This window comes from Vicia villosa, linkage group LG1 (genome assembly GCF_029867415.1).
Source record: "Vicia villosa cultivar HV-30 ecotype Madison, WI linkage group LG1, Vvil1.0, whole genome shotgun sequence".
Classification (NCBI taxonomy): Eukaryota; Viridiplantae; Streptophyta; class Magnoliopsida; order Fabales; family Fabaceae; genus Vicia; species Vicia villosa.
Window position 1 is genome coordinate 112430783 of NC_081180.1, and position 27742 is coordinate 112458524.

The 27742-nt window shown below is 33.7% G+C and overlaps 3 protein-coding genes across 5 annotated transcripts; all 3 read left to right on the top strand.

Moving 5' to 3' along the window:
• The first annotated feature begins 3396 nt into the window (after positions 1-3396).
• Positions 3397-7671, top strand: LOC131643878 (uncharacterized). The gene is made up of 5 exons (XM_058914224.1): positions 3397-3741; positions 3837-4017; positions 5224-5629; positions 6302-6382; positions 6668-7671. Exons 1-5 carry the CDS (start codon positions 3664-3666, stop codon positions 7161-7163), a joined length of 1242 nt encoding a protein of 413 aa, XP_058770207.1. The 5' UTR covers positions 3397-3663; the 3' UTR covers positions 7164-7671.
• A 705-nt stretch (positions 7672-8376) lies between these two features.
• LOC131614629 (E3 ubiquitin-protein ligase SP1-like) lies at positions 8377-12974 on the top strand. The gene is made up of 10 exons (XM_058886191.1): positions 8377-8507; positions 8594-8684; positions 8774-8826; positions 8930-9048; positions 9138-9266; positions 9407-9517; positions 9628-9693; positions 9819-9931; positions 10013-10084; positions 10198-12974. The coding sequence occupies exons 2-9, from the start codon at positions 8611-8613 to the stop codon at positions 10077-10079; spliced, it is 732 nt and encodes a 243-aa protein (XP_058742174.1). The 5' UTR covers positions 8377-8507; positions 8594-8610; the 3' UTR covers positions 10080-10084; positions 10198-12974.
• Positions 12975-23144: 10170 nt separating this feature from the next.
• On the top strand, positions 23145-26078 carry LOC131614637 (E3 ubiquitin-protein ligase SP1-like). 3 transcript variants are annotated; one of them, XM_058886204.1, is made up of 10 exons: positions 23145-23195; positions 23662-23755; positions 23845-23897; positions 24167-24285; positions 24401-24529; positions 24772-24909; positions 25020-25085; positions 25531-25643; positions 25722-25806; positions 25953-26078. In XM_058886204.1, exons 2-10 carry the CDS (start codon positions 23673-23675, stop codon positions 25959-25961), a joined length of 795 nt encoding a protein of 264 aa, XP_058742187.1. In that variant the 5' UTR covers positions 23145-23195; positions 23662-23672; the 3' UTR covers positions 25962-26078. The 3 variants fall into 3 exon arrangements, with proteins under 3 accessions (XP_058742187.1, XP_058742190.1, XP_058742182.1); XM_058886207.1 differs by lacking the exon at positions 23145-23195 and adding an exon at positions 23235-23391; XM_058886199.1 differs by lacking the exon at positions 23145-23195 and adding an exon at positions 23459-23558.
• The last annotated feature ends 1664 nt before the right edge of the window (positions 26079-27742 follow it).

Genomic DNA, 27742 nt, shown 5'->3' on the forward strand with positions numbered 1-27742 from the left:
CCAAGACTCAAACTTTTTGGTGCAACAAATCAAAAGGAGCTAGAAGAGTATGAATTTCAGGTAAATAATCACTTTCAACCACTACATTGTTCACATTATCAATCATTTTTTGTGCAGAAATGTAACGTAGCTTCCGTAGGTGGATCTACGTAACGTGTTGCGGAGGATTGGATTTTGTAGCTTCCGTACATGAAATTAATCATCAAAGAACAATTGCGGAGGATTGGATTTCCCGAAACAATCGACATGGAACCCCCGTCTCTACCCGTTAAGACAAAGGGTGCTCCCAAGAAAGTGAAAACTTCACCAAATGATAACTCGACAACACAGTCTCCTTCATATTTTGAGCACGTCGACAAACGCTTTCCAGACTCACCTACTCCAAAATCTCAAAAATCTCAAAAGAGTTAAAACAAGGGAGCTCGCATAAGCAAACCTACTCCGACGACTATTCCACCACAAGTTGCAAAAGTTTCGACGCTGATTCCAACGCCTACTGCCCCAACAATCAAAGAGGTACAAATTGCTCCAAAAATTCCATTCAATAACGAGATGCCGGTTTTTATGCATAAATACATCGACCAGATCGTCAATGTAGTGGGGGACGGTAATTGCAGATTTCGGGCCATATCGGCTTTGCTTGGTAAGGGAGAGGATGATCATGAGCTTGTCCGTCATGATCTTATCAAAGAATTGGTGAACCATAAAGACTCGTAGACGCGGATATTTGGAGACGAAACTAAATTTGAATCGGTAAACGAGGCTCTTGTTCAATGGGGTGGCGCTTACGCACCAGTTTTACATTGGATGAGATTCCCAGACATGGGGCATCTTATTGCATCCGCATATGACATCGTATGCATTGACTTGACGGGTTACGGTTTTTCGGAAACCTTTTTTCCGCTCCGCATGACACCTCCTACAAATCCAATTGATCGTATTATATGTGTTGGATGGCTCGCCAAATCGTGTCATTTTGTACAAGTTTACTTGAAACCGGGATGCCCCATACCACCTACTTCACTAGAATGGGCACTTTATCACACCGAAGTTGCCGATATGTGGCCGAACTGTTTTGTGGAAAGAGTCTGACTTTGGAGAAGTAAACGTCTCAAGTAGTTCTCCATGTATTTATATAATTAATTCACAATTATATACAATCTCAGTTACTTCGGACCATCAGCCATCAGGAAGAAGGGTCAATTTTTTATTTTTTTTAATTATGTATGATGTGCTGGCAAATATTGTTAATGCCTTTGATTATATTTTGTTGGCATATTCAGAGAGAGAGAGAGAGAGAGATTTTTATTTATTGAATAAAATAAAAATTGAAGTTCCATGCCTAAGCACTATTTAAATCAAGATTAAAATAAAATAAAAAATGCCACATATATTTTCATGTGTGTGCGTAATAAGAGAAGTGAATAGACGGGAATGATAGTGTTCGACTAAACGTTAGTCATTATAATAATCATCAAAGATCTCAGCGATAAAGTATCTAATGACTCACTGTAATTCACTCTTAACTAATAGTAGCTTAGTTATTCTCTTTCTACTATATATAGATAAGGCACCAAAATCATGTAACAAGTTTCAAATATAATTCAATTTCACTCTTCTTTTTCATTTACTAACTTGAACGTTGGAGTGCTAACCTTGCACGCCCCACTCCACCACATAAAGTCACAATTCGTCATCACCGCCATTTAACTTGTCATTTCTGGTTCTAGAATGGAACACCTTTTGAAATGCAAATCTAGCATGACTCCCTATGATGTCACCCATCTCATTTTGAGCATCACCTGGGTTAGCTCCATAGTATTGCACCATTATGTCTAGTTCATCATGCCTAAATATTTTGGAGTGGTTTAACAGTCTTCCTCTAATAGAAAGATGTAGCAGGGATGACACATCATCAAGTGTGATGGACATCTCACTAATTGGAAGATGAAAAAATGATGCCTCTGAGTGCCATCTCTCTACAAATGTAGACAACATACCATGGTTAGTAGCATTATAACCATTCATGCATAAATTTTGCAACCTAGATATTTGCATGACATCACGAAAATATTGCTCTTTAGACAACATGGTTGATGCATTTTAAAGTCTCGCGGTATTGTAAAAATATACATCATTGCCAGAAAGTTCAAATATTACAACACATATATTTAAAATATAAATACAAATTCATTTTACCTTTTCATTCCACAGGTGCTTAGCAACATGGTTTGCATACAAAGGAAGTAATAAGGTGTCACAAGAGCCGCCTCTGAAATCCTCAAAAACGACATCAAGAACAACAACATCAACAACAAGGAGCAGCAACATGTGACACATGCCTCCGAAAAAACGAAGTCAAAGATACATAAACTCCAAAAGTGGATGCTTCTGCATCAAATGAAGTGAGACTAACTGGTGGTCGCGAGGGTCTAGCTCTCTTTATGCAAACAGATACATGCAAGGACATTTATATCATGTCTCAATCTATATTGGTTGTCAGTTATTTTATCTATAATTAAACTAAAAAAATCCTATTATAATCAAAGAACTCAAACTCAAATGATAGACATGCAAAATCAATCAAACTAAGGAGATGCGTTCAAAATAAAAAAAAATGCTTAGAAAAATCAAATTCATGCCTGCAAAATATGGAAGTGCACTTCCCTAAAACATGTCATAAAACACATAAATCCAACATTCCATATGCTCTAAACATAAAAAATGGCAATACATGTCTCAATAAACTTCATATTATGAGTGTAACTATAATCTAATGTATATTAAACAACCTATTTAAGTAATGCATGCATCACAAATAAAAAAAATAGAAGGAAATAAAAAAATTTATAAGTGTGAGAAGTGGAAGCTCTTAGATTGAATTAATTGAAGTGGGAGATTGAGAAAACTCTAGGATTAAGCATAATGTAGTAAAAAATTGTAAGAAATGTTGAAAAATGACTTCATTTCCCACAAATATTTACTTTCATAGTTTATATACTGAGATACATTTTTATATGGAGATTCATTTCTATATTAATTTGTGACAAAATAAAGATCACTCACTTACAAAATATTATAGTGCAAACTTTTGAGTATGTTCGAAATTTTTGAATACGTAACTCGAAAATGTATATTTTATATTAATTAATCTAAATATCTAAATACTGAAAATAAGAAAAAACACGAACGATTGAGATGAATTAGGAAAGATAAGTTAAACAAACTACTATTCTGGCCTGATTTATAAATAAAAATACTCTTTTTAAATTCATTGAATAATAAATATATTTAGTCTACATAAAAGACGAAGTACATTCATTATTCAATGAATTTAAAAAAAAATATTTGTTTATAAATAAGGGCGAAGTGAGGACCTAACAATTCAAAGGTAACGCCAGCCACGACCCTCATTCTTGTCATTTAGTGAAATCCAACCTGGATTTTCACATCAGCACGAGTTGTTGACACCTACCATTTCGGAAGTTTGCGCAACAAAAAACGGATCTTACAAAAAACAAAACCAGTTTTTTTAAAAAAATATTTCCAATATCTCCGGCACCACCCAAATTTCAGTTACTGAAAAAAAAATCGTGTTTTGATAGAGTCACAATAGGAGGGGAATTTTGGTTTACAAAAACCTAGTTCCCCTCAGAAGATAAAATGTTGCAGAAATTCTGTTTGACGGCTTCTTATGGATTTCCTTCAGAGCTTGGTTTCCAACAAGAATTTGTTATGAAGGTGAAATTGTTGTTTGTGATTTTAATTATACTGAAGTGGTTTTTGTTTGTTTATTTGGTTTGATTTAATTTTTTTTTTTGTTTTGTTTATGATAGGGTTGTCAACAATTTGTGCCTTATCATGTAGCAAAACCAGAAATTGTGAGATATCAGAGTCCTCATCTTAGGTTGAGTTCATATGAGGAATCGAGAATGACATCGAAAGAGTGGTTCGGTTCTAATCAGTTTGTCAATTTGGAGTTGTCAGCTTTGAAGCCAATGGTTGTTGATGTTAAAGGTGTGCTGATAGTTAGTTGAATTGTGTATTTGGTTCAGTTATTTTGATGGTTAACTCCTTTTACAATGTGATATTTATTTTTATCTATTTTTGTCTTTATTTCTATGTATCAATAGTATACTTGAATGGTAACCAAAAATAGTTGATGAGGAAGTGAAATGGGGCTCAGATGCGGCGGCGGAACGGGGTAGGTCTGGAAGGTTAACACTCCAATAGCTAAGTCAGCGAGAGAACGAGAAGTGGTTAGAATGTGGTTAGAATGTAAGAGGGCGTAGAATACCAGGATCTCGGCACATGTAGAGCTTTATATATGGAAGGCGCTTTAGAGCTGACAGAAAGTCGGAATTAAGCATCCCGTGCTTGAGTGAGGTTGCACCTGTCCCTCGCACCTCCTCTACGTGCTTGTTATTGGACCTTGATGTATGGACCTTGTGAGCAGTTCAGAACAGTTCCTTTAGTTGTAGTCTCCGTTCTCTTATGTGTGAATTTAGTATTCGAGCAATGGTTTCTTGGCTCAAAGCTCAACAGTGTCCTCCCACCTTAAATTCATGCAGTGGTGCAACAGAACAAAGAATTTTCAGGACTTGTGAGAGTTGAGACTTGAAGACTACTACTTGTAACATGGTTGATCGCAGTGAACTGTCTAGTTTTGTTGAGCAATATGGCAGTAATTCAAATTACTCTAAGAATATCACTATATCAATCAAGGCCATGTCGAAGATTGTCTGCGAGGATTTTTTTTTTATGCTCTCTATTAGAAAGCTACTCAAGAAGTGATGATCACCTAGAAAGGCTACTACTTAGAAAGATCGGAACCCATCCCTATGGATCATTGGATGCCCACCTTATTAAAATAATTTCTTCATTATTTTTTACTTTCAACTTTTCCCATTATATAGAAAGCTTGTGTATGTCTCTTGTTCATTTACTTAGTATTTTTCTTTTACTTGTTATTTTAATTGTGAAATGTTGCCAGTTACAAAAAGGTAACAATCGTGATACCTAAGGTTGGTTTTTTCTCTTAGATATGTGTGTTGTTATTTGCTAAAATATTGTGAGTAACTAGGATGCATATGGTAGATATTTGATTAACGAGCCTGTATATGTATGTTTATTATCGAGTCTGAGATGATTCATGTTGGTAACTCCTATTGATTTAATGTTGTGTCTTACTCTTAAGTAATTTCACTTATCCTTTGGCTGCAGCAACTTGTCCGAGCACAGTACTTTTCAGTTTTGGCGCCGTTGATCGATGCACTGAGCATGATAAAACTTTGCATTGTATCACATCGGAGGCTGCTGAAGCAGATATAGGCAGTGTTCGTAAAGCTTTGTTGTCTGACTTGATGAGTCTGCAACTTTCAGTCATTGATATACCTCAAATTTCATTGCATCCTCTCATCTACCCAAATAGGACATTCTATATCTCGAAGCCTTTGCTTGATATTTTTCAAGATTCAACTCTAAGTTCAAAAATTACTGCTCATCCAGATGGCCAAGTCACATTTATGGGTACAGAAATTGAGATGAATGATTTTCTTGCTTTAGTTACTGAGTCATACTTATCAAAAAGCGGTGAAAAACAGTTTATGCTTGTTCCACACTTCAGTAGGTATGTACATGTGGATCCATTATTTATGCTTCAATTTGATCACATGAAACTCTTTCTGTTTTGACTACTTTGAATTACTTTTTCATAGTAGAAAAAATAATCAGGGACCTCTTGATCAACACCAGATTTAATTATAATTTCAACATCAATTTTAAATATTTTGATAACGATGTGTTTTCAAATGTGTTTTTTCTAGGATATATCCAGAGTAATTAATATTTGCTGCATGATCAAATAAAAAAGTAGTACTTATTTTGGTCACTTTGAAAAATTACTTTGCTCGTGCTGCTTCTATATTACCGAGAGTGCTGTGTTAATTTGAGTCCTCCTGAAGGTTTAAAATTTGGTCATTGAGACAACAAACTTCTTTTTCACGCTAATATATTGAATATTTTTATCTATGCTGCTGTAAATACAAAAATCCAAATGCATATATGTGTGGTTTAACAACTGTAAGTTTAAAGTAGTTAAAATTGACAGTTTGCCAATGTTCTTGTATAGTAACTCTAGTGATTCCTTGCCTCAACTGATATTTCGATAAGCCTTTAAAGTTTCACACATACATGCTTCAGTTATAGATGATGCACATACTTTTTGATTCCCCATACTCAATATTCTATTTTTGTTATCTATCAAGCAACTGACCCTTTCTGAAAAAATCTACGTGGACAGGCTGAATATAAATGAAGTAGAGGCCAGAAGTCATTCCTCTACATTGGATATTCACTCTGCACTGACTGTTCCTATAAAAAGGTAGGCAAAATATGCTTTCCATGACAATTGGCCTTCTCCTGAATTTGATATGCTCAAAATACTGTTATAGGAAGTTGTTTTAATCCAAAAAAACTGTTCACAATCGCTCTATTCTCTGTAAAACAAATGGAGCATTTAAAAGTGGTTTAATTTTATGCCCTGCTTTAAGTTTATGCATTTCGTTTCCTTCATATGATGCAAATATTTGCATCTGCTGGCATGTAGCAATCACCGTAATTTTTTAAGAAATACATTAAAATTTAATGTTTTTCTCTTGTCTGGCAGTCCTGAGAAAGTCAAAGTCAAGCCGTCACGAAAAAAGAACAAGAAAGTAACCAGGGAGAGGGATCTGTTCAAGAAGAACTACGTTCATGCATGTGAAAGCCTTCTGTTTTTGCTGACTGATAATAGTCATCGTCGTGAAACAGCAATTCTTTCACTGAAGAAATCAGGCCCAGAGCTTCCTGAACTCCTCACCCAATTTTCTGCCGGCATTGCTGGTGCTGGTCTTGCTGTTGTGCTATCTGTGATCTGCAAGCTAGCTTGCGGAAGGGTCCCCTTTTGTGCATCTAAGGTCTTCAACACGGGGTTGGGTTTTGGGCTGGTTTGGCTTTCTTGGGGAGTAAATAAACTGAGGAATACAATTGTTAACATAAGCAAGAATACTGGAAAGAAGGGATTGAAAGATGAAGATATGATTCAAAAGGTGGATAAGAGCCTAAAAGAGGTTTACTTTAGAGCTGCAGCATTGCTAGTAGTGGCAGTGCTAAGGCTTGCTTGAGTATTATATGATCACACACATAGTTCGAAGAGTTGTAAATGCTACTGGTCCACGCGTAATCGGTTAACGCAATGACCATTAACTGTTGTATCTGATTTGTTGTATGTTCAACTCGATGGCTGCTGAAGTGATAACCAAGCAGAGAGTAATCTTGGTTTCAAAACAAATGAACCTTCACTTAACCTTTGACGTTTGACTTGATCTTCAATATGGTCATGTTTATCAGTTATTAGATAGTTTCAATCATCCAAGTAGCGGTGAGATAAATTGTAAAGTGTAAGGTAGAATTTTACAATAAAATGAACGGACTTATTTAGTAAAATATTTCCATTTTCTCATAAAGGTTAGATATCTTTGCATAGATTATCACTGCAACAGATCTCAGCTCCTTGAAAATGCTGTTTTGGTGTATCAGCGATTAATTTATGTCGGCAAAACAAAAAAAAGTTGTCTACATATCTTAAAATTAATGACTCTAATTTTTTTGATGATACGTTTGTTTTGTCTTTGGGTGAGAGTTCAGATTTCTTATAGCAATATGGAAGAACCTTCTTTCTTCTATGGAAAACTATTGAGATTATTATTTTTTTCTTTAAACTAGTAGAAGACCCGTGCGTCCGCACGGGTAAATCAAATCTTAAGATGAATAATATATTAGAAATGTCAAAAGAAAAATTTAAAAATTCAAATGAGAAATGTTAATTTAAAATTCACATTTGGAGAAATGGTAATAATTACTAGAAATTCACATTTGGAGTTCAAATCTTAATATTAATTTTTAACTAACGACTATAAATTTTTTACATTCTTCACACTTTTACTACTACTCCTCTACTTATATGTGTATTGCTTATACAAAAAATTTAAAATAATTTCATATGAAATCTATTTAAATTAATTTTATACAAAAATGTCGTACTACAAAATCATTTTTAAAAAACTAAAACAAAAAAATTTTCAAATCAAAATAACAAATGACTTGAGTATCGATAAGAAAATCATTTATTAACATAGGGTTTCTTGCTTTTATATCAAAGTAATTGTTATAAAACATTATTCAAAATAATTTTATTTTAAATGATTTTTACAATTTTAATATAAGAAATCCACTTCAAAAGAATAAATTTTAATATAACAAATGGTTTTATAGGTTACTAGTAGTTTTAGGTTTAATAAATAGCTTTCTTTGTATAACAATTAAAGAAAGAAAAGATCTCTTCTTCCCTGTTTGTAGTAGATTTCTTGCATGACAATTAAAATCCCTTTTAAAAAGTCTTTTTTTCACAACTCAAAACCCCGGCTAAAACTTCACTTTCCTATCCGATTTTCCCTCCTCACTCTCAGGTATCTTCTTACTTCACCGTTTTTGTGTAACCAGCAACGGTGTAGTTGATTTGTTCTATCTAATTTCAACCATTGATGTTGTGAAGGTGATTTTGATTTTGATATGGCATTTTTCGTGGGTGGCATCTCTTGCTTGACTGCTCTTGCTTTATCCATGAAAGCCATAGAACTTGAGAGGTATCACCTCTATCTCCTTACTTACTGTCATTCCATTTAACTTTTTTTTTTTTGTTTTTAATAATAATCATTATTTTTTATTTTTGCAGGGATGCAGAATTTCTTAAATCGGCTCCTCGGGTCAAGCAGTTAAGGGACCTCAGTATGTTTCTCTTTCATGAAACTGTTTAATTTGTTAAATACACGTTCATTATTGATATTACAATTTGTGCTACTGATCATGCTTGGGATTCTTCACTTTTCAGGGCAATTGCTGGATGCAGAAAAATCACCCTTGGTTGTTGCAGTTTCTGGAAGAGTTGTTTCTAAAACCCCAATTGAATGCCAGATGAGTCGTTTAAGTGGCGTTATAGTAGAAGAAAGGGTAAGCAGACCAGCATTGATAATGTCTTGCTTATTTCACTTTAGCCTTTCGCAACTAATGCCATACCGCTTTTGCAATTTTCTTTCAAGCTAGAGGAACTTAATCTTCATAAGAAAGTTGCTACTGAGCAAGAAATGAAATCTAATGATGATGACGATTCATGGACACTACGTACTAAGATGATATCATCCATTCCTAAAGAGGTTCCATGGTTTCTGGTGTGTTGTTTGTCTACTTTCTTCTAATGCAGATTTTGTTGAATTGTTACTAGAAATCAATGATGGGATTTATGCTTCTTAATTAAACTCAATATTTAGGCTTATAAACTAAACCCCCCTCCTTCTATTTCATGTGTTAGGATGACGAGACCGATCGTGTGCGTGTGGTTGGAGCTCGTGGTGCCACTGGTTTTGAATTACCCGCTGAAAACACAACACTTGAAACCTTGGGTAATCGCATGCGTGAAAAGGTGTGATCGTTAGGTCCATTCTCTTCCGTTCCCCTCTCCCTGCAAACATTTAAAAAAAATTAAAGCACAGTAAGCTCTACTTATTTTGTCATGAAATCATACATTCGCAGACGATTGGATTCAAGAGGATTGAATGGGTACTTCCAGTTGGAACTTCATTGAATGTTGTTGGTGAGGTAATCCAATTAGCTTCATGAATATAGTATTTTTATTCTATATATTATTCCATTTTTTACTCAATCCATTGCTGTTTCAAACCCTCATTTTTTTTGCAAGAATAATTTTGAAGCTATATTATCAGGCCTCTAAAGATGATGCCGGAACCATTTGGATTCAGCGACCTCCCAAAGGACCATTTTATGTCTCTTGCAAAACGATTGACGAACATGCTACAGATTTGGCGAAATCTTCAAGGTTGTTTTACTTTAGAGTAGTTTTTTTGTTTGTTTGTATTTTGGTCTACAAATTTTTTTATTGACTAAAATTTCTTATTAGCTGGCGTATGGCTACTTCTGCGTGCATGACTGGCTTTGGTGCTTGGTGCTTGTTTAGCCTACTATGAAAAAGGTACAATCTACTGGGTTATTCTTCTCGTTCGTGATTAGTTGTGACAAATTCACTTTGTTTATTATGCTCACACTGAGACTCTTTTACTTACCAAATTCTCTTTTTCTCTCCAGATTCACAGGTTGCATAGTAGATTACCGCTGGATTTTCAGATTTTTCTTCTTTTTGGTAGGCCTTAGTTTGTGCGGGGTTAAGATTTTGCATGATGAGATACTGGAATAGAAGTTGCCTTTCACTTTTAATTTGCTTGTTTATTTCATCATTTGATATGCTTAAGTAAAAAGAACTTCCTATTATAAATAGGGAAACTCTGATGTTAACCATTTCTGTTTCTGAAAAATGAAATGCATTGCACTCACAGCACATGCTATTATAACAAAAGTTTTGTTTCTATAAAAATTGCAATTTCTATTTTTATCTGTGTCTTATTTCCTATTTCCATTTTATCACATCTAGCTAACATTAAGGATTTAATTCATATGTATAAACATTGTAAGTCAATTTTAACAACAACAAAAAAAGGTTTAGATTTCATCATATATAATTTAAAAGTCATATAAATGATGAGTTGTGATTTTAAAAAGTTTTACACTGATAATGTATGAAAATTATTCTTTATATTAGTCTATCTATTTTAAAGTAACTGGTTTATTTGATAATTTGGCATAGATGAAAAAAATGTATAAATAAAAGAGAAATACAAATATTTTTATTATGTATGTATGTTAAGTGGTGGCTGTTATTTTACAAGTATGATGCAACTATTTTGATTAGGAGTTGTTTTAGTAGTTTGAATTATATATAGAAGTATAAGTTTTGAAGTTCTAGTATACTTTTGATCACATGAAAACTTTGGCCTACTATTTAATGAAAGTATTCCAATTAAGCCACAAAATGTCACTTCCGGTATCAATTTGAAGATTAAACATTATAAATAAAAGTAGTATACAGATTGAACAAAGTATGTGACAGTGCTGTGGGGTAGAGATTTTTGAGGAAGAGAGGAAACATGGGGAGTAGGGGTAGACATCCGAGGAAGAGATTGCAGAAGATAATGAACTGTCTTTGCTTAGGGGAGCTTATAAAAGAAGAAGATACAACGGTTCGTAATTCGTCGGAATCTCTTGCAACCAAGGATTATTGTTCTGCAATGGCGAGTGGGATTTCTGGCCAAAATGGACAAGTTGAGAGGAGACCGGATTCTGGTAACATAGAACAAGCTGAATCGCCTTTGCGTGAAAGTGGCATCTTGAACTATGAGGTTGACTTCATTTTCTCTTTGATGATATACAGTATACTGCATAAATAATATATGATTTCATCTTTCATGTTTAGAGGGTGTTTAGATAAACAGTTTAAGTGCTTAAAGTCATATAAGTTAATTGTATAGAGGGTGTTGGTGACATTTGTTTTCACTCTGACAGATAAAATTAACTGTGGATGAAAATCAAAGAGCTCACTAAGATCATAATCATATGTAATTTTTATCAACTTATTCAAACACTTACACATGTGTGAATGTCAGTCTATTATGTGTGTGTAATTTCAATCCACTTCATGCCTATAATCCACCAATTGTTAGCTTCAGTTTTTTTTATTTAACTGCTATATTTCTTTGTTTTAACTATCACATTCAGTCTGCATGCTTTCTCACTCTCAGGACCTATTATGCAAGTATTCTCTAGAAGTTATGCCCATCATACTGGGATGTATGATAGTTTTCTAGAAATTAACTTCAATGTTGGCGGCGGCGGCACGAGATAGAGACGGCGGGCATGAGCACACTGTAGCAGTGATAAGAGACGGCAACGGCCGAACACAATCGTGACGGCGAGATGAGACCATTCCATTCCATGTTTCTATTTGATGGTGGCAACAACAAATGTTAAGAAACTCTTATTTCACTCTTAGGGTTCTTAGGCTGTCTCTCCAAAATTATCCCTCAGCTTTGATCAAAATATTTTTGTAGATGCAACTCCGAAAAAAACCAAAGTTTGACAAAAAAAAAAGTGATTCCTGATGTATATCTCCGGAAATAGGAAACATAAATAGAATTGCATTAGATTTCTGATGTGTATCTCCCGCAGCAGGGAACATAAATGGAATTGCGTTAGATTCCTGATGTGTATCTCCCGCGGCAGAGGATATAAATGAAATTATGTTACATGCCTAAGATATCAGACTGTTTCTATTTGATCCAAAACAAAGTACGAAATATATGAACTTTTTAATGAAAAAGAAAATCCATGATAACATTTCCGGGCTAAAATGTCACTAAGCTCATTAGATGAGGATGATGGATCTGAATTCTCTCTGGTTGATCCATTCACGAAGAATATGGGTTAACGTGGACGAAGAAGTGAAAATAGAAGACTAAAGACATTACTCATTTCACCTTTATAAGTACATACCACACATTTGAAAAACTAAAATTATATTTCATGCGTTTGAAGATACATCTTCGTATGTTATTTGAGTGTATTCGGAGATGCATCTCATAAATATTCTCTGAAGTCCTTTAAAAAGTATTAGAATGGTGATTTATTTCAGAAATGCATCTCCGAAAATTCCTCTGAATCATTTTTGAGCAGCACCATTGTCCCAACATCATAATTTTTAGCGGCCAACTTATATTATAGTAAAATCAAAGTAAAATCCAGATAAAATAAAGTTAAAAAAAAAAGTCATACATTAATTCAAAAAATGACACAACATAATTCAGTTCATAACATTTGTCTAAAAATACAGAAAAAGTAATACATCAAAACATAAACTAACTACTGATTATGTCTAATCCCTTGCCTCCTCTGCCGCCTGTACTGCATACTATTCCGCAACTTGGCAACCAGGGTCTCCAAGAGGGCCAACTGTCGGTAATACTCAACCTACACATCATCACATTTGGCATCCAAAGCCCCCTTTAAATGTTCTTTATAACATTTTTCCAAAAAGCTAAACCGTGCATGAGCACCTCTAGTGTCAAATGTGTAACACCCTATTTCCTTGCGCGTAATATAACGAATAATTCAAAGATATTTCACATACTCACATAGGATGTCACACATTCTCAAAATCATCACATGTTCTGTAACACTTAGAAATTCAAGATAAATCATACAACACATGTCATCACATGCTCACCTTCACTTAGGGTATCATCGTAGCGGAATTATCTATTAGGCATGCTACTAAAAATCATATAAATATCATAAAATACTTTCTAGAAAATCAATCAATATGGTAGAAGTCTCTGTAAATCAACATCAGTATGAAGACGTTGAGAATATACCATTCAACTTTCTAATTAACACAATATAAATAAAAATAGCATCATTCGCCCGTATAGTGTTATATATCCGAGCAACGTAATCTAAAGACACAAAACAAAAAGGAAAAAAGAATAGTCTCTCGTCATCCTCTCGCTTTAAGCAGCTACTCAGTTACTTGCTTATTTTTAATCTGAAGAGGAGCACAGGCCACAACAACAACAAAGGGGTGAAAAATCACATCAATAAAATATATGGTATATATTGCAAGGTAGAATACAGACACATACATATTCTACAAACAACTGCGTCACAACAACTCACAACTCATTCTCACTCACATCTAGACAATCATACTCAAATCAACATTATGCATACAACTCAATTATGTAATTCAACCCGACTATGCAACTTGATGCACATGCATGTGGTACCAACTCAATGTTTGGTTCTCTCAGGAACTGGGTTCACCCTACTCGCACCCATGAGCCCCCTCTCTGGGCTCCAAGCCCTCTTTTTAAGATTGAGACAAGCAATTAGTCTCCTCTCTGAACTAGCGAGTATGTCTCTTGACACAACTCAATGATACATGCTCATATGCATCAATGAATAACAAAGTCAATGTGTTAAGACCCATATTTGATCTTAACATAATGCACTGACAAATCACGTAAGCCCCTCTCTGGGCTACTATACAACACCAATTCATATATGCACAACATAATATAACTCAGTGAAACTCAAGTGTACAATCATTCTCCTCAAGTAGATCATTATCTCATACATGCAACAACACAACAATCATAATTCAACATGCTCAATATATCATCAACCCTCTCATCAATCAACAATTACTCGATTAAATAATTTTAAATTATTAATTTTTATTATCTCAGTCATAACAGAGGTCAAACAGTTGCTTAAAAGTCAAATAATAAAATTATTCACTTTTATATTCTCAATACTCACTACGCAAGTCCCGACGTCATGACTGATAACCTGTCACCCCCTTATGCTCGGCATGGACCTAAAAATAAACCATAAATCTTTCCTCGACAGACAGCTTACCATGCAAGCCTGAAGCTTATGATGACTTTAATGACGCCCGTCACTGTGACCATCACGCCCTCCTAACCCATGACAACCAGGGCGTTACGCCATGACACCCGTCACGGACCTAAAAATCAAGAAAATATGTTTTCTTCAAAGGAGTTCTCTGTAACTCCTATACTTTCAGTTTAAATCACCAAAATCGACCCAAAACAATTAAAATATGACATATATTCACCGACCTCATGTTATAAAATCAATTTAACACATAAGATCCACAAATCTCTTAAAATCATATTAACCTTAAAACCTTACAATGTTCAACAATGGTGGAAAAATATATCAATAGCCAAAGCAGAATTTACAGTCAATATTCGACATGAAATTCATCATCAAATCACAACCTTAACATCTAAACATCATTAGAAACTCAAAATTAATCAATGCCAAATGTACTAATGGAGGTTAAGAACTTCTCTACCTTGCCCCTCATGGATATACTCTTTATTGAGATTATTCTCCTCTTTTACCTAGTGATTATAGCAGCAATGAAATCTCATACTTGGGTTCTTCTCAATTGTACGTACTGACATATTTTAGGTTAATTCTCTCTTAATCTTAAATATTAGGTTAATCTAATTAAAATCAGTTTCTACTCCCCACTTAATCTCTCATCTCACTCCTTCACCCCATTATTTTACTAATTTCTAATTCAGCCTCATTTTCCACTATTCTCTAATTTCTCTTTTTATTAAATAAATTAAAATATAATATCAATATTTTAACTATTAAATAATTCGAATTAAAATCTATCAACTTCTCATTACTTCCTACGTCCTCAACTCAAGTTCACACACCCTCACCACCCAAAATAATTCAATTAAAATGCTTAAAATTATAATTAAATCAAAATAATTAGATAAAATAATTTACTAAAACTGGGGTGTTACAAGTTGCCTCCTTGGCGGCCTTGCCAGGGTCAGCACCCAAATAGGTGACCATCAGATGGACGCATTCGTCTTTCCCGATCCTCACGTGGTCCAGTAATCTCACCTTGATGGAAAGATGGAGGAGACACGAGACATGTAACACCCTAAACCCTATATATATATATATATATATATATATATATATATATATATATATATATATATATATATATATATATATATATATATATATATATATATTTTATACAAACACATGCAAAAAAATATGAAGAAAAAACAAATCAGGGTGTCATACATATCTCTCAACATTTAATCCTTAATTAAAAAGTTGACTTTAACTTTGAAACAACATAACATCGTTATTCAAGTAAGCAAATTTGAAACGAAACATGGTATTTTCACCCAATGTTGCACTATCAGAGCGATAAGAGGAGTACTAAATAGCCAACAACAATGTGACAAACATAAAATAGTAAATAAAGCTACGAAGAGGCCAACTACGCCATATTTCACTATTAAGCACAAAAACTACTCCTCGGTCTCAACCAAAGTATCTGTAGAATATACATATAGAAAAACATTGAAACAAGAAGAAAGAGGTGATAATATATTCCATAAATCAAACGGTATTAAAATAACAAGGATAGTATAATCATCATACACAATTAAATCACAATCACACAATCAGATAACATCAATAATTATGCATGCAATGTTCATATCTTATACTCCCACGCATGTGGTATCAATCTCTTGGATATCAGAAGTGTCTTACTGAAGTATCTAACCAGTCACTAGACCGAAATCCTACTCGTCACTGAACCAAAGTCTTACCTATCTCAGATATACACGGTGCATGAATGCTACGATTAATGCAAATCGACATCCATAATACTCCAACTCCAATCCTCGTCACTGGACATAAGTCCTACACATCACTGGTTCTTTAGAGCCTAAACACATCATCGTCAAATAATTGTCAGTGAAAGGGCACGTCACTGGCTCTCATGAACCTAAACATCTCACCGCTGCTTCTTTTAAACCTAAACATACAACACATAAGTGCTTGCGTCCTAACCTTAATAACTTAAGTCATATAATTAATTTCCATTATTGTACTTGTGTCCTAAAACATTAACAACTTAATCACATAACATCTTTTTTAAAATAGCCCTAAAAACACGTTTCCTGCTAGTCATACCTTAGATTCCAATAATTATTTAAAATACCAAATAGTGTCAAAATCAATCAAATGAACATGTTTTGGAAAGCTTAGAATATGTATTTTTAAAACTATAATTTTTATTTGGATTTAAGGTCCCAATTGGTACAATTTAATCGAACAATGGAAACTAGTATATCGACATCGGACAAAATGTTTTGTCAGACTTATATCTGGTATTTCTTCTACTGAACTTAATGAAATGAGATACTCTCTCTATTTCTTATTATAAGCAAAATTCCAGAGGGTGATCAAAACCAGAAAGTGAGCCAGAGATGTAACATCCCATATTTTCTAATTTTAATTTAATCGGAAATTAAATTACTATTTAGAATTATTTAATATTTTGTTGAATTAATTGAAGGAATTATGGAATATTGACCTTTGGGCTAAGTGTGGTATTTAGTAATGAAGGGGGTGTTAAGTGTTGAGCCCATTACTAAATTATGTTATGTTTTCATAAAACAAGGAAATAAGAGGAAATTGGGAAATAGAAAAGGAAAACCTAAGAGGAAGAAGGAGAGAGCTCATGGAGAAAGCTATTTTCGTATTCATGGTGCAGCTCTCACAAAATGAGTCATAACTTTCTGCTTGTAACTCCAAATCAGGTAATTCTTGAAGATTCGGATTCTACACGAAATTTCCTTCGATTTGATATATTAATTTGTGTCAGGAAAGTTCTTGATGAGGGAGATAAGCGAGTTTGAAGATTAGGGATTCTTGTTGATAGTGAAGAAAAGAGGCTTACGGGTTTGATGGAGAAGAAGGAGAAAAGTCCAGATTCTTGGCTAAGGTAATGGATGACTCTTCCGGTTAACATCTTTTATCGTATTATAGATAATATGACTGATTTAGATGCATTGTTTGTGTCAATTGGTTATATGTGAGATTGGGGTTTTGGGATGATTTGGATGTGAATTGTATGATTTGATGAATTGCATGATTATATGATTGTTATGATGATTAAATTATCCTCTTTGTGTGTTATATTTATGTTATAACACCTATCTGGCTGATATTGTGGTATTTGAGGATCATGACATAATTCGATCGGGTTTTTGGGATTTTGGGATAAATCTCGTAATGCTGTCAATCGCTGTGAGAGCTCTGACTTTTGCCAGTTGGCGCCGCGAAGGTAGGTTGGCGCCGCGAAGTGCTTGGCAGAAAGTCAAGGAGTTTTGATTTGCTCAGTTCGCGCCGCGAACTAATCTTGGGGCCGCTTGCTGTTAGTGACAGTTGTTTTTGGAAAAGTTTAAAGATGCATAACTTTCGAACCGTTGGCCTGTTTTGAGTGTTGTTTTGAGCAGGATGAAGCTTATGAAATATTCTTTGTGTTATAATGATGAAATGAGCAGTAGCTCGAATTTATTTTTAAACCACGATTTTGCTTGTTTTGATAAATGCTGTGTTGTGGACATATATGATGAGATGTAACGATACAAGCTATGTTTAAAACATGATTTATATGATGATTTGTTGTTGGTATGATGAAGCTTATGAGATATTTTTGTGATGATGTGAGTATGATGTGAATATCTTGTCTGATGGATGGATGGCGTATTGTTGACATATATGATGAAATGTGACAATATAAGATGTTGTTTTGAAAAACATTATTATGTGATGATTGTTGAGAATTGTATGATGATGATTGATTGTTTTAGAATGATGTGGATACATGTATGTTCTTTCTTATTGATGATGATGATTGATGAAGATACATGTATGTTCTTTAATGATGATGATAAAGATTGAATTGTAATTGAATGATGCTAATATATATGAACATACTCGATGATGATGATGGTATAAGTATGTTATATATGTTGCATTCATTCATAATCATTTGTTGAGGGCTGAATCCTAATGATGTGGGGTTTCAGTGAAGGGCATAATTCTCATTGTGCGGAATTTGTGCTGGCAGGGCCGTATCTTGATGATGTTGGATCGGTCGGTGGGTTAATCCCATTGATGATGTTTGGTACCACATGCATAGTGTCAGTTGATTGCATATGCATGATTGTTATGATTTGTTTGGATGAATTATGGTGTTGTCTCTTGGTAATGTATTCTGTTGGTTGTTGTGTGTTGACGAGTATTTCCTGACAATCGGAATATAATGAAATTGGATGAATAATGTGACTATGATGTGTTATTGTTTATGATTCAATAACATTTGTTAATTGTGAATGAGACTCACCCTTACTGTTGATATTTTCAGATTGAGGATAGTGGCTTTCGACTTGGTGAGGATTACCTCATAAGTCAGGGTGTTAGTATAGCGTCAGGTGTCATGCTCTGATATTGTAACACTGGGGGAAACGCTAGTTTAGAGTTTATGATGATACTCTATTTTTGTTTAATTTATTTGAGGATTAATACATCGATGATGCGATGTAATTTGATGATGTCATTCCGTTGTGTAAAACATGAGATTTTGAATTATGAGTTACATTGATGATGTTCCTTGGTGAATGCATGACAGTGACGAATGTCGGTTATTTTAAATATTTAATTGTGACATCCTTGTTTTCATGTTTCACTCTGAATTTTATTTAATTGCCACGTGTTTTAGAAGGGTGTTACAAGAGACGTCTGCACGATGTTGGAGATGAAAAGGAGGGGGTGTACTTGCAAGATACTCTGACGAGCAAATAAGTTGGAGCACATATACGTTTTAGTGTTTCAAGGGTTTGAAAATGTGTTAGCCGACCCTCTCAAATGAGAGAGTTTTTATATTGTCCCCCAGCGCTTGACCATTGGTCCACGTTTTGGGCTGGATCATGGATCTTGGTTGAAAACGTGTGACTGTCAGGATACTAGGAGTATGTTAAGGAATCCTGGGAGGCTGCCCGAAACTAGCCGTTGGTTGGACAGAGAGGTGTATTTGGTCAATAGAGATGTCCAGCGAGCAGGGGTTATTTGTCCTCAGTCGAGGAGCAAAGTGGTTGCCTTGTCGTAGGTGCAAGGGCAAGCCTGGTCGAGTGTGGCGATGATGTGCTGTCCTCAGACCATCTGGAGGCGTGTGCCCGACGCAAGGGCAAGGGAGATGGCGCTCTTACTCCCCTTAGGTGATTGGGCCATCCTAGGAGTATACATGGATTGGGCCACCACTAGCCGTCGGGCTGGTCCAGAACACTAACAGTCTCAGTTTCACTCCTAAAAGATCTATGTAACTAAAGTTATAGGCAAATGAATAATAGGGTATACAAACTGCAAGTTGTAGAAATTAATCGACGTATGGTAACAACAATACTTAAATATTTATTATCACGGATAATCATCCTATACCATTGGTTCGACATCTAATTTCTCAAATTAAGTACACTTATGTTCAATTTCAACACTAAACTCACATCTTGTACACAGTTACTACTCTATACAATGTTATTCATATATACCTCGTAAGGATATACCATATTTAGAACATCATTCACACACATAAACATCACGAGGAATTACCATAATCACGACCCCGTCTACACATTTAAATCTTAGGAATTCAGTAGCTTAAGAAAGGTCTATGTCTTACCTTCCAATGCAACTGACCACACCTCAAACGGACTTATGAAATTCTATTTATGCTTGAAACAAGATGGCCAATACTCTATTGTGTTTTCTGCGGTTTATTTGGGTTATTTCGATTTATCGTGAATTATTCTACTTATTTCAACTTATTCGACTTATTTCAAGTTATTTTGATTTATTTCGACTTATTTGATATCAATTCAATAAAAACTCTATAAACATCAACGAAGAAATTTTAACACATATAATATCGATTATTCATATTAATTCAACAAAGAACTCTATAAACATCAACAATGAAATTTTAATCTATATAATATAAAATCATCGAGGTTTTGCTCAAACCCTAAATGCTTGAAATATCTCAAACCATGAATATTACAATATAATTAAATTCTACCGTTCCTCATGAATCTCCATAAAATAATTAATTAAATCAAGGACACTCTCTAAGATCAAATAAAATGTTATAATAAAAATCAAAGTGTTACCAGACATCGTCAAGGTAATGGTCATTACGCCTATAGGTAGGATAAAATATGACGTCTTTGAGTGCCACCTCTCAATAAAAGTCGCCTACATGCAGTGGTTTATGTTCATGTACACAGAAGAACATAAACTTGCAAGATCGGAATATAAGAAAGCATCAACGAACCAAGCAGCTGTGGGATGTTCCAGCTCCAAAATCTTACTGTCATGGTTAATCATTTTCAAACAATCATGTTCCTGTAAAAAGAAAATATAACCATCAATGTGGATTTAATTAGTTGACAACAATATGTATTATTGCAAAAGAAAATAAATATACCTCTCTATACCAGACATGTCTAGCAGCATGCTCTGCGTAATGATGAAGTAATGATGTGTCAAATGGCCCTCATGGATAACTCTCTAATAGGGCATAGGGATCGGCATGGGCTTCCTCGTGGACTTCAAGGGCTTAAGGGTCAACAGGATATGTATCTCCTAACAAACCTATGATTTTTCTCTTGTAGCGACAACTCGTTTTATATCCTACTAGTCCCTAAAATTACTAAATGCATGTTCTTCTAACCTACCATATCGTTTACACTAATGTCTATCATACCTAATACATCTAATGTAGCCTAATCAACTATCTACAAATAAAAATATTAATAAGAGATTAAATTTTGAAATACTTACCTAATCAAAATGATGAGAAGTAGCTTGCATGTTTGATATGAAATGGAGGAGAAGTTTCAATGTTGCAGAGCTCCAATGAATGTTGTTTAGATGAATGAACGAGAAAGTTCAATGGTGCAGAGTTCAAATGTTATTTTGAGAACTTTTTTAGAACGAGAAGGTCTGACGCGAGATATAAAACATTACCGTCCAAAGAGACATCTCCGGACCACCCATAAACTTTTGGATAAATGGTGTTTACAGATATGCATCTTTAAATGCATTTTTTACACATACGAAGATGCATCTCCAGATTAAATTTTAATGTAAAATAGGTGTCTCTTCAATTTGGTTTGATAAATGGCTAAAATAGGTGGATCCGGAAATAAGGGACATTGTGAACTTTTCAAGGTGGTGTGAGATAACACATAAGGGTGTAAAGAGTATTTCCCGAAGACGAAATCATCAACAAAAAAAACATCTAGTTGAAAAGCTTGGGCTTTTAACTACTTCAACATTAGGTCTTTCAATAGCACATTGATCCAAGTGTCGAAGTTTAAGAATCCAATCGATATACAAGATCTGGACAAAAACATGTTTTCCTACTTTGCTTCACTTCAAAAAGGAATATGAATAAATTGGTACGAAGGGCCCTAGAGCTTTGACAAGAACCTGCTTGTGCTTGAAAGATTATGTGGAGATGAACAATTGTCTAAAATCAAGATGCATTATGGAAGTTTCTAAGTTTGTGTGTATGACATCATCAGAGCTTTTGAAGAAGTTGATCCCAAAGAGCAAAGCAGAATAGGGAGATATATGTGATGTGAGGGAAGCATTAAAATGAGGTAAAATGTCTGATGCTAGCAAAATGTTCTTTTTTTCTAAATGAATTTTTTTGTCCGAGCAGTTAGGTTTGTAGTTTGAAGATGTGCATGGACATCAGATGCGCGGGGAATGTGACATCCCAGGTATTCACTTTATAAGAGTGAATTTCAGTTATTAGCTTACTCGACTAAAAATTTTTTTTTTTTTTAAATTTATAATAATTTTTATAAGATAAAATTTTAATAGTAAAAGTTATTTTAAATATATTTTTTTATATCATAAAATATTTGAGCTTAATGAAAATCATTTAATTTCAAAAAAATAAATGCCTAAAAAATAATTTTTATAAAAATTATTCAAAATGATTTTACTTTTAATGATTTTTTTTTATAATTTTACAATAATAATAAAGTCACTATAGAATAAAATATTTGAATAATTAAATTATTCAATTTAATTCTTTCATTAAAACATTTTTAAAAATTACCAAAAATACGTATACATTTAGGAGAAAACCTTAACTTTTTTTAATAGTATCCAAATAACAAACAGTTTTGTGGATTCCTGTGTTTTAGGTAGGGTGAGAAAAGAGAGTCGGCTCCATGGACACGTTTGTTTTGTTTGAACATTAGTGCAATGCGAATCAAGAGTTTAGATTTGCATCCTCTAATGTGTCTCTTTCGTTCTAGTTTTTTTTTTTTTTAGACTTTCGCGATCTCATGTATATACTTAATTTTGCGCATTTGCGGGTCAATATCTAATTTACATAATTTATTTATATTTTTAAATCTAAAAGTTACAGTATGTGCGGGTCTGCCCCACCCCATCCTTATTTTTAATGCTTTAGTGAGAGATGAATTAAGATTTTAAACTCACATCCTCAAATATATTTACTACCGTTAATTTTTATTTTATTTTTACAGATCTAAACGAGACGGACATGCTTGTTTCACCGCCCCGATTAAAAAAAAATAGATTTTCTTACTCAAAATGAAAAAAAAAATCGTTTCCTACTTATTAGCCGTAGGTTTCTTGCGTGACAATTAAAATCCTATTTATAAGAGTATTTTTTTTCTTCACAATTCAAAACCCTTGCTAAACCTTCACGCTATCGTCTTCACTCTCAGGTATTTCTTACCTCCGATTCTACCTTTCCCCTATACATTGCCTAAAGAAATCAAACTTTTGTCCTTTCGATTTCTTCATCCACTTCTCCTTTTTTTAAATCCCCTGTTTTAGGGTTGTTTAGCAACCTAATTGAGAAAACCAATCAAAAACCCACTTTTTGAGTCGTGAAAGTTGCTTCTTTGAAGCTAATAGAAGGTTTCATTATTAGTTATAATATATTATATAGTATAACAGGAACTTGTTGAATTTTCTCTCTTGTATAATCCATTCTTAGAATTTGATGAATCTTATTTACTTTTGCTTCCTTAATTGGATTAAAAAACTTCACAATAAATCAAATCTTTTCCTTTTGTTCTTTACAAGTATATAAAAAATTATCTATTCTTTACATATGATTGATTAATTGTGAGTGTGAGTTAAAGATTATGAATCTCTAATATCTCTGAATTTGCTTTAATTGGCTAGTATTGATTTTGATGGCGAAGATACTTTTTATCGGTGGCATCGCTTGCTGTGCGGCTGCTCCTGTTTTTTCCATAATCGGCAGAGCAGAAGAGAGGTATCACCTCTATCTCCTTAGTTAGTGCCATTCCATGTAATGTTTCTTCTTTATTTTTTATTTTTTATAATAATCATTATTATTTGCAGGAATGCAGAAATTCTTAAATCCGTTACTCGGGTCCGGCACCTGAAGGACCTAGGTATGTGCAAGTTTAAATTGTTTTTGTTGCTGATTTCAATAATAACATGATTCCAATCATTGATCTTCTTGATAAACTCTGTACACATTAGAGTTTAGACATTTATAAAACACTGGCCTTTTTTCATCATCATTTGATGTATGTTTCTATGGTGATGAAGATAGAGATTAGATGCACTTTCATATATTGTAGCTTACTATTAGTTATTGATATTGCAATTTGTGCTATATTATGGTTTCTGATCATGTTTGAGATTCTTCACTTTTCAGCACAATTGCTGGATGCAGAAAGATCACCCTTGGTTGTTACAGTTTCTGGCAACGTTGTTTCTGAAACCCCAATTGAGTGCCAGATGACTCGTTTAAGCGGTGTTATAGTAGTAGAAAGTGTATGTAGATTTCAATTTCTGACGAGCATTAATTTCTTCTTTAAAAAGGGTAATACTTATCTCACTTTAGCCCTTTGCAACTAATACTTTACCTGTTTTGCAATTTTCTTTGAAGGTTGAGAAACTTATTCTTCAGAAGGATGATGCTACTGAGCGAAAAATGAAATGCAAAGATGATGATGATTCCTGGACACTAAGTTCTAAGATAATATCATCCATTCCTAAAGAAGTTCCATGGTATCTGGTGTGTTGTTTGTCTGTTTTCCTCTAATGCGTTTTTTTTTTGTTACTAGAAATCACGATGATGCTTCTTAAACTCAATAGTTAAGCTTATAAACTAAACCCTCCTCCTACAAGATAAACAATAGTGGTAAATAAAATATTTTGACAAAATATATATTGTGAGCTAAAATCTAATTCACTTCGAATAAATGTTTAAGATAAAAGCTTTTAAAATAACTAAACTCTTTCTATTTCGTGTGTTAGGATGACGGGACTGATCGTGTATGTGTGGTTGGAGCTCGTGATGCCACTGGTTTTGTATTACCTGTTAGAAACTCAACATTTAAAGAATCAGGCGAGAAAATTGTACTTAAAACCTTTGGTGATTGCAAACCTAAAAAGGTGGGTTTGTTATGTCCATTCTCTTCTGCTCCCCTCTCCCTGCGAACATTTTTAAAAAATTAAAGCACACTAAGTTCTACTTATTTTGTCATGAAATCATACATTCGAAGACGATTGGTTTCAAGAGGATTGAACGAGTACTTCCAGTTGGAACTTCCTTGAATGTTGTTGGTGAGGTAATCCATTAGCTTCAAGAATATAGTTATTTTTATTCTATATATTACATAATTCATCATAATTGGTATTTTTAGTGTTGCAAAAATAGTTTGCTAATGATGCAAGATATGACAAGTTACTTGCTGGAACAATAATTTCATTAAGCATGCGTCGATGTGATTTATACCCGTGATATAAATTTGTGGTAGAAAAGCTTCTTGTAGATTTCATTATTTGATATGCTTAAGCAAAATGAACTTCACATTACTAATACTCAAACTCTGATCGTAACCATTGTTGTTTTGCCTCTATAAAAAGGATTGGAGTTTCTATTTTTCTTAGATGTCTTACTTCCTGTTTACATTTAATCAACTCTGGTTTATACTAATCCTTTTTTTTACTCAATCCATTGCTGCTTCAAGCCCTCATTTTTTTGCAAGAATAATTTTTAAGCTGTATGATCAGGCCTCTAAAGATGATGACGGGACTGTTCGAATTCAGCGACCTCGCAATGGTCCATTTTATGTCTCTTCCATCACGATTGATGAACATACTACAAAATTTCTGGATTCTTCAAGGTTGCTTTACTTTATAGGTTTTTTTTGTGTTTTGTTTGGTGTCTACAAGCTTTTTTATTGACTAAAATTTCCTATTAGGTGGTACAAGAAAACTTCTGAGTTCCTAACAGTGTTTGGTGCTAGTATAATAGTCCTAAGTGCTACTTCCTACATCTTGGAAAAGGTATAATCTACTATGTTATAGAAAGATTGGTTTTTGCTCAAGGCTTTTGCCATTTTTGTGCTTCTCCTCTATGTTCACTTTGTTTATTATGCTCACACTTAGATTTTTTGACTTACCAAATTCTTTTTCTCCCTCCAAATTCACAGGTTGCATAGTTGATTATCGCTGGATTTTAGATTTTTCTTCCTTTTGATTTGATAGGCTTTAGTTTGTGTGGCGTTTAATATTTTGTATGATGAGATACTGGAATAGAAGTTGTCTTTCACTTTTAATTTGTCTGTTTATTTCATCATTTGATAATGCATTACACTCACTGATGATATTATAATAATAGTTTTGTTTCTAAAATAGATTGTAATTTTCGATTTTTCTGTGTCTTATTACCTGTTTCCATTTTATCAACTCTGGCTAACATTAACGATTTAATTCATATAAGTATCAACAATGTAACGCAATTTTAACAATTCGAACAAAAAAAGTTTAGAATTCATCATATATAAGTTAGAAGTCATACAAATGATGAGTTGTGATTGATTGATGATTTAAAAAGTCTTACATCGATGTTGAATTAAAATTGTTCTCTATATTACTCTATCTATTTTAAAATAACTGACTTATTTGATTATTTGACTGAGAAATACAAATATTGTTACTAAAATACTTTTATCATTTATGTATGTTAAGCGGGCTATTATTTTACTATTGAAGTATGATGCAACTATTTTGATTAGGAGTTGTTTTAGTAGTTTGAATTTTATATAGAAGTTCCAGTTCTGAAGTTCTAGTATACTTTTGATCACATGAAAACTTTGGCATGCATACATATAGTACTGTTAATGATTGATTGTTTAAGATGTTATGAAGAGTAAGAGAGGGTTTTCTAACAACTTCAATCTTCATAAAGCAACTTCAATGATCAATGTAAGTTGGAGTAATCTTTGAAAATTTAACACATTGTTCATAAATAATAGTATATAACAGCACAGCACAACTTGGACCACTATGTGATTATGGAGATATAGTGACCACATGTGTGATGTGTGATAAATAGAGGAATGTGTAACCTCTGTTGTAGAGTATGTTGTAGCTGGTAAAACGATGAAGAGTGTAAGTATTATTCGGATGGGAAAGGATTGACTGATTAAATGATTGTGAGTGTTCGATCTTGATCGAACGGTCTTGATTTAAATTTAATATTTTTAAATTTACAAATAAAAATAGAATTTTTTTTTTAATCATCCAATCAAGATAATATATTTAATATTAATTTGGCTGCCTGAAAAAGTTGACTGCAATAGATTCATATTCATAAAGAAAATTTCTTTACCCACCTCCCTATGGGTGGTCACCTCCTGCGAAAAACCAAAACTACCCCTGCTTCGGAAGTTCATTTTCGAAAGCGTGTTTTTTTAAAAAAATTGACTTACTTCGGAAGTTCATTTCCGAAATAATTATTTCGGAAGTTCACTTCCGAAATACTGCGATTTCTGCAGATTTATCAAAACACTCCCCCTCCCCCAATCATTTACCCTAAATCAAAACAAAAAGTGGCAGAGGCGAAAATTTGTGCAAACAGAATTCCAAAGCTGCATCAAGGCTCCAATCACACTGCTAAACAACATTCAAAAGCCCTCAATCCTAACACTTTGTAAGTTTTGAAATTTTTAGATCTATTATTCAAATGCATGTTATTTAGGGTTTTAATTGCATAAATGATATATGGCTAGGTTGTTAGTAGTATTTAGGTTGTTTAGAAGCATTTTGATTTGGTTTGAAAGTTGATTTAGGGGTCTGCCATGGAAGTTGTAGGAAATTGCATCGCAGGGGTGTTTCGGAAGTTCATTTCCGAAAACACCTCCCTCCCAGTTTTCGGAAATGAACTTCCGAAATGTATCAGAAGTTCAATTTTTTTTGTTTTTTATTTTGTCTCGCATAT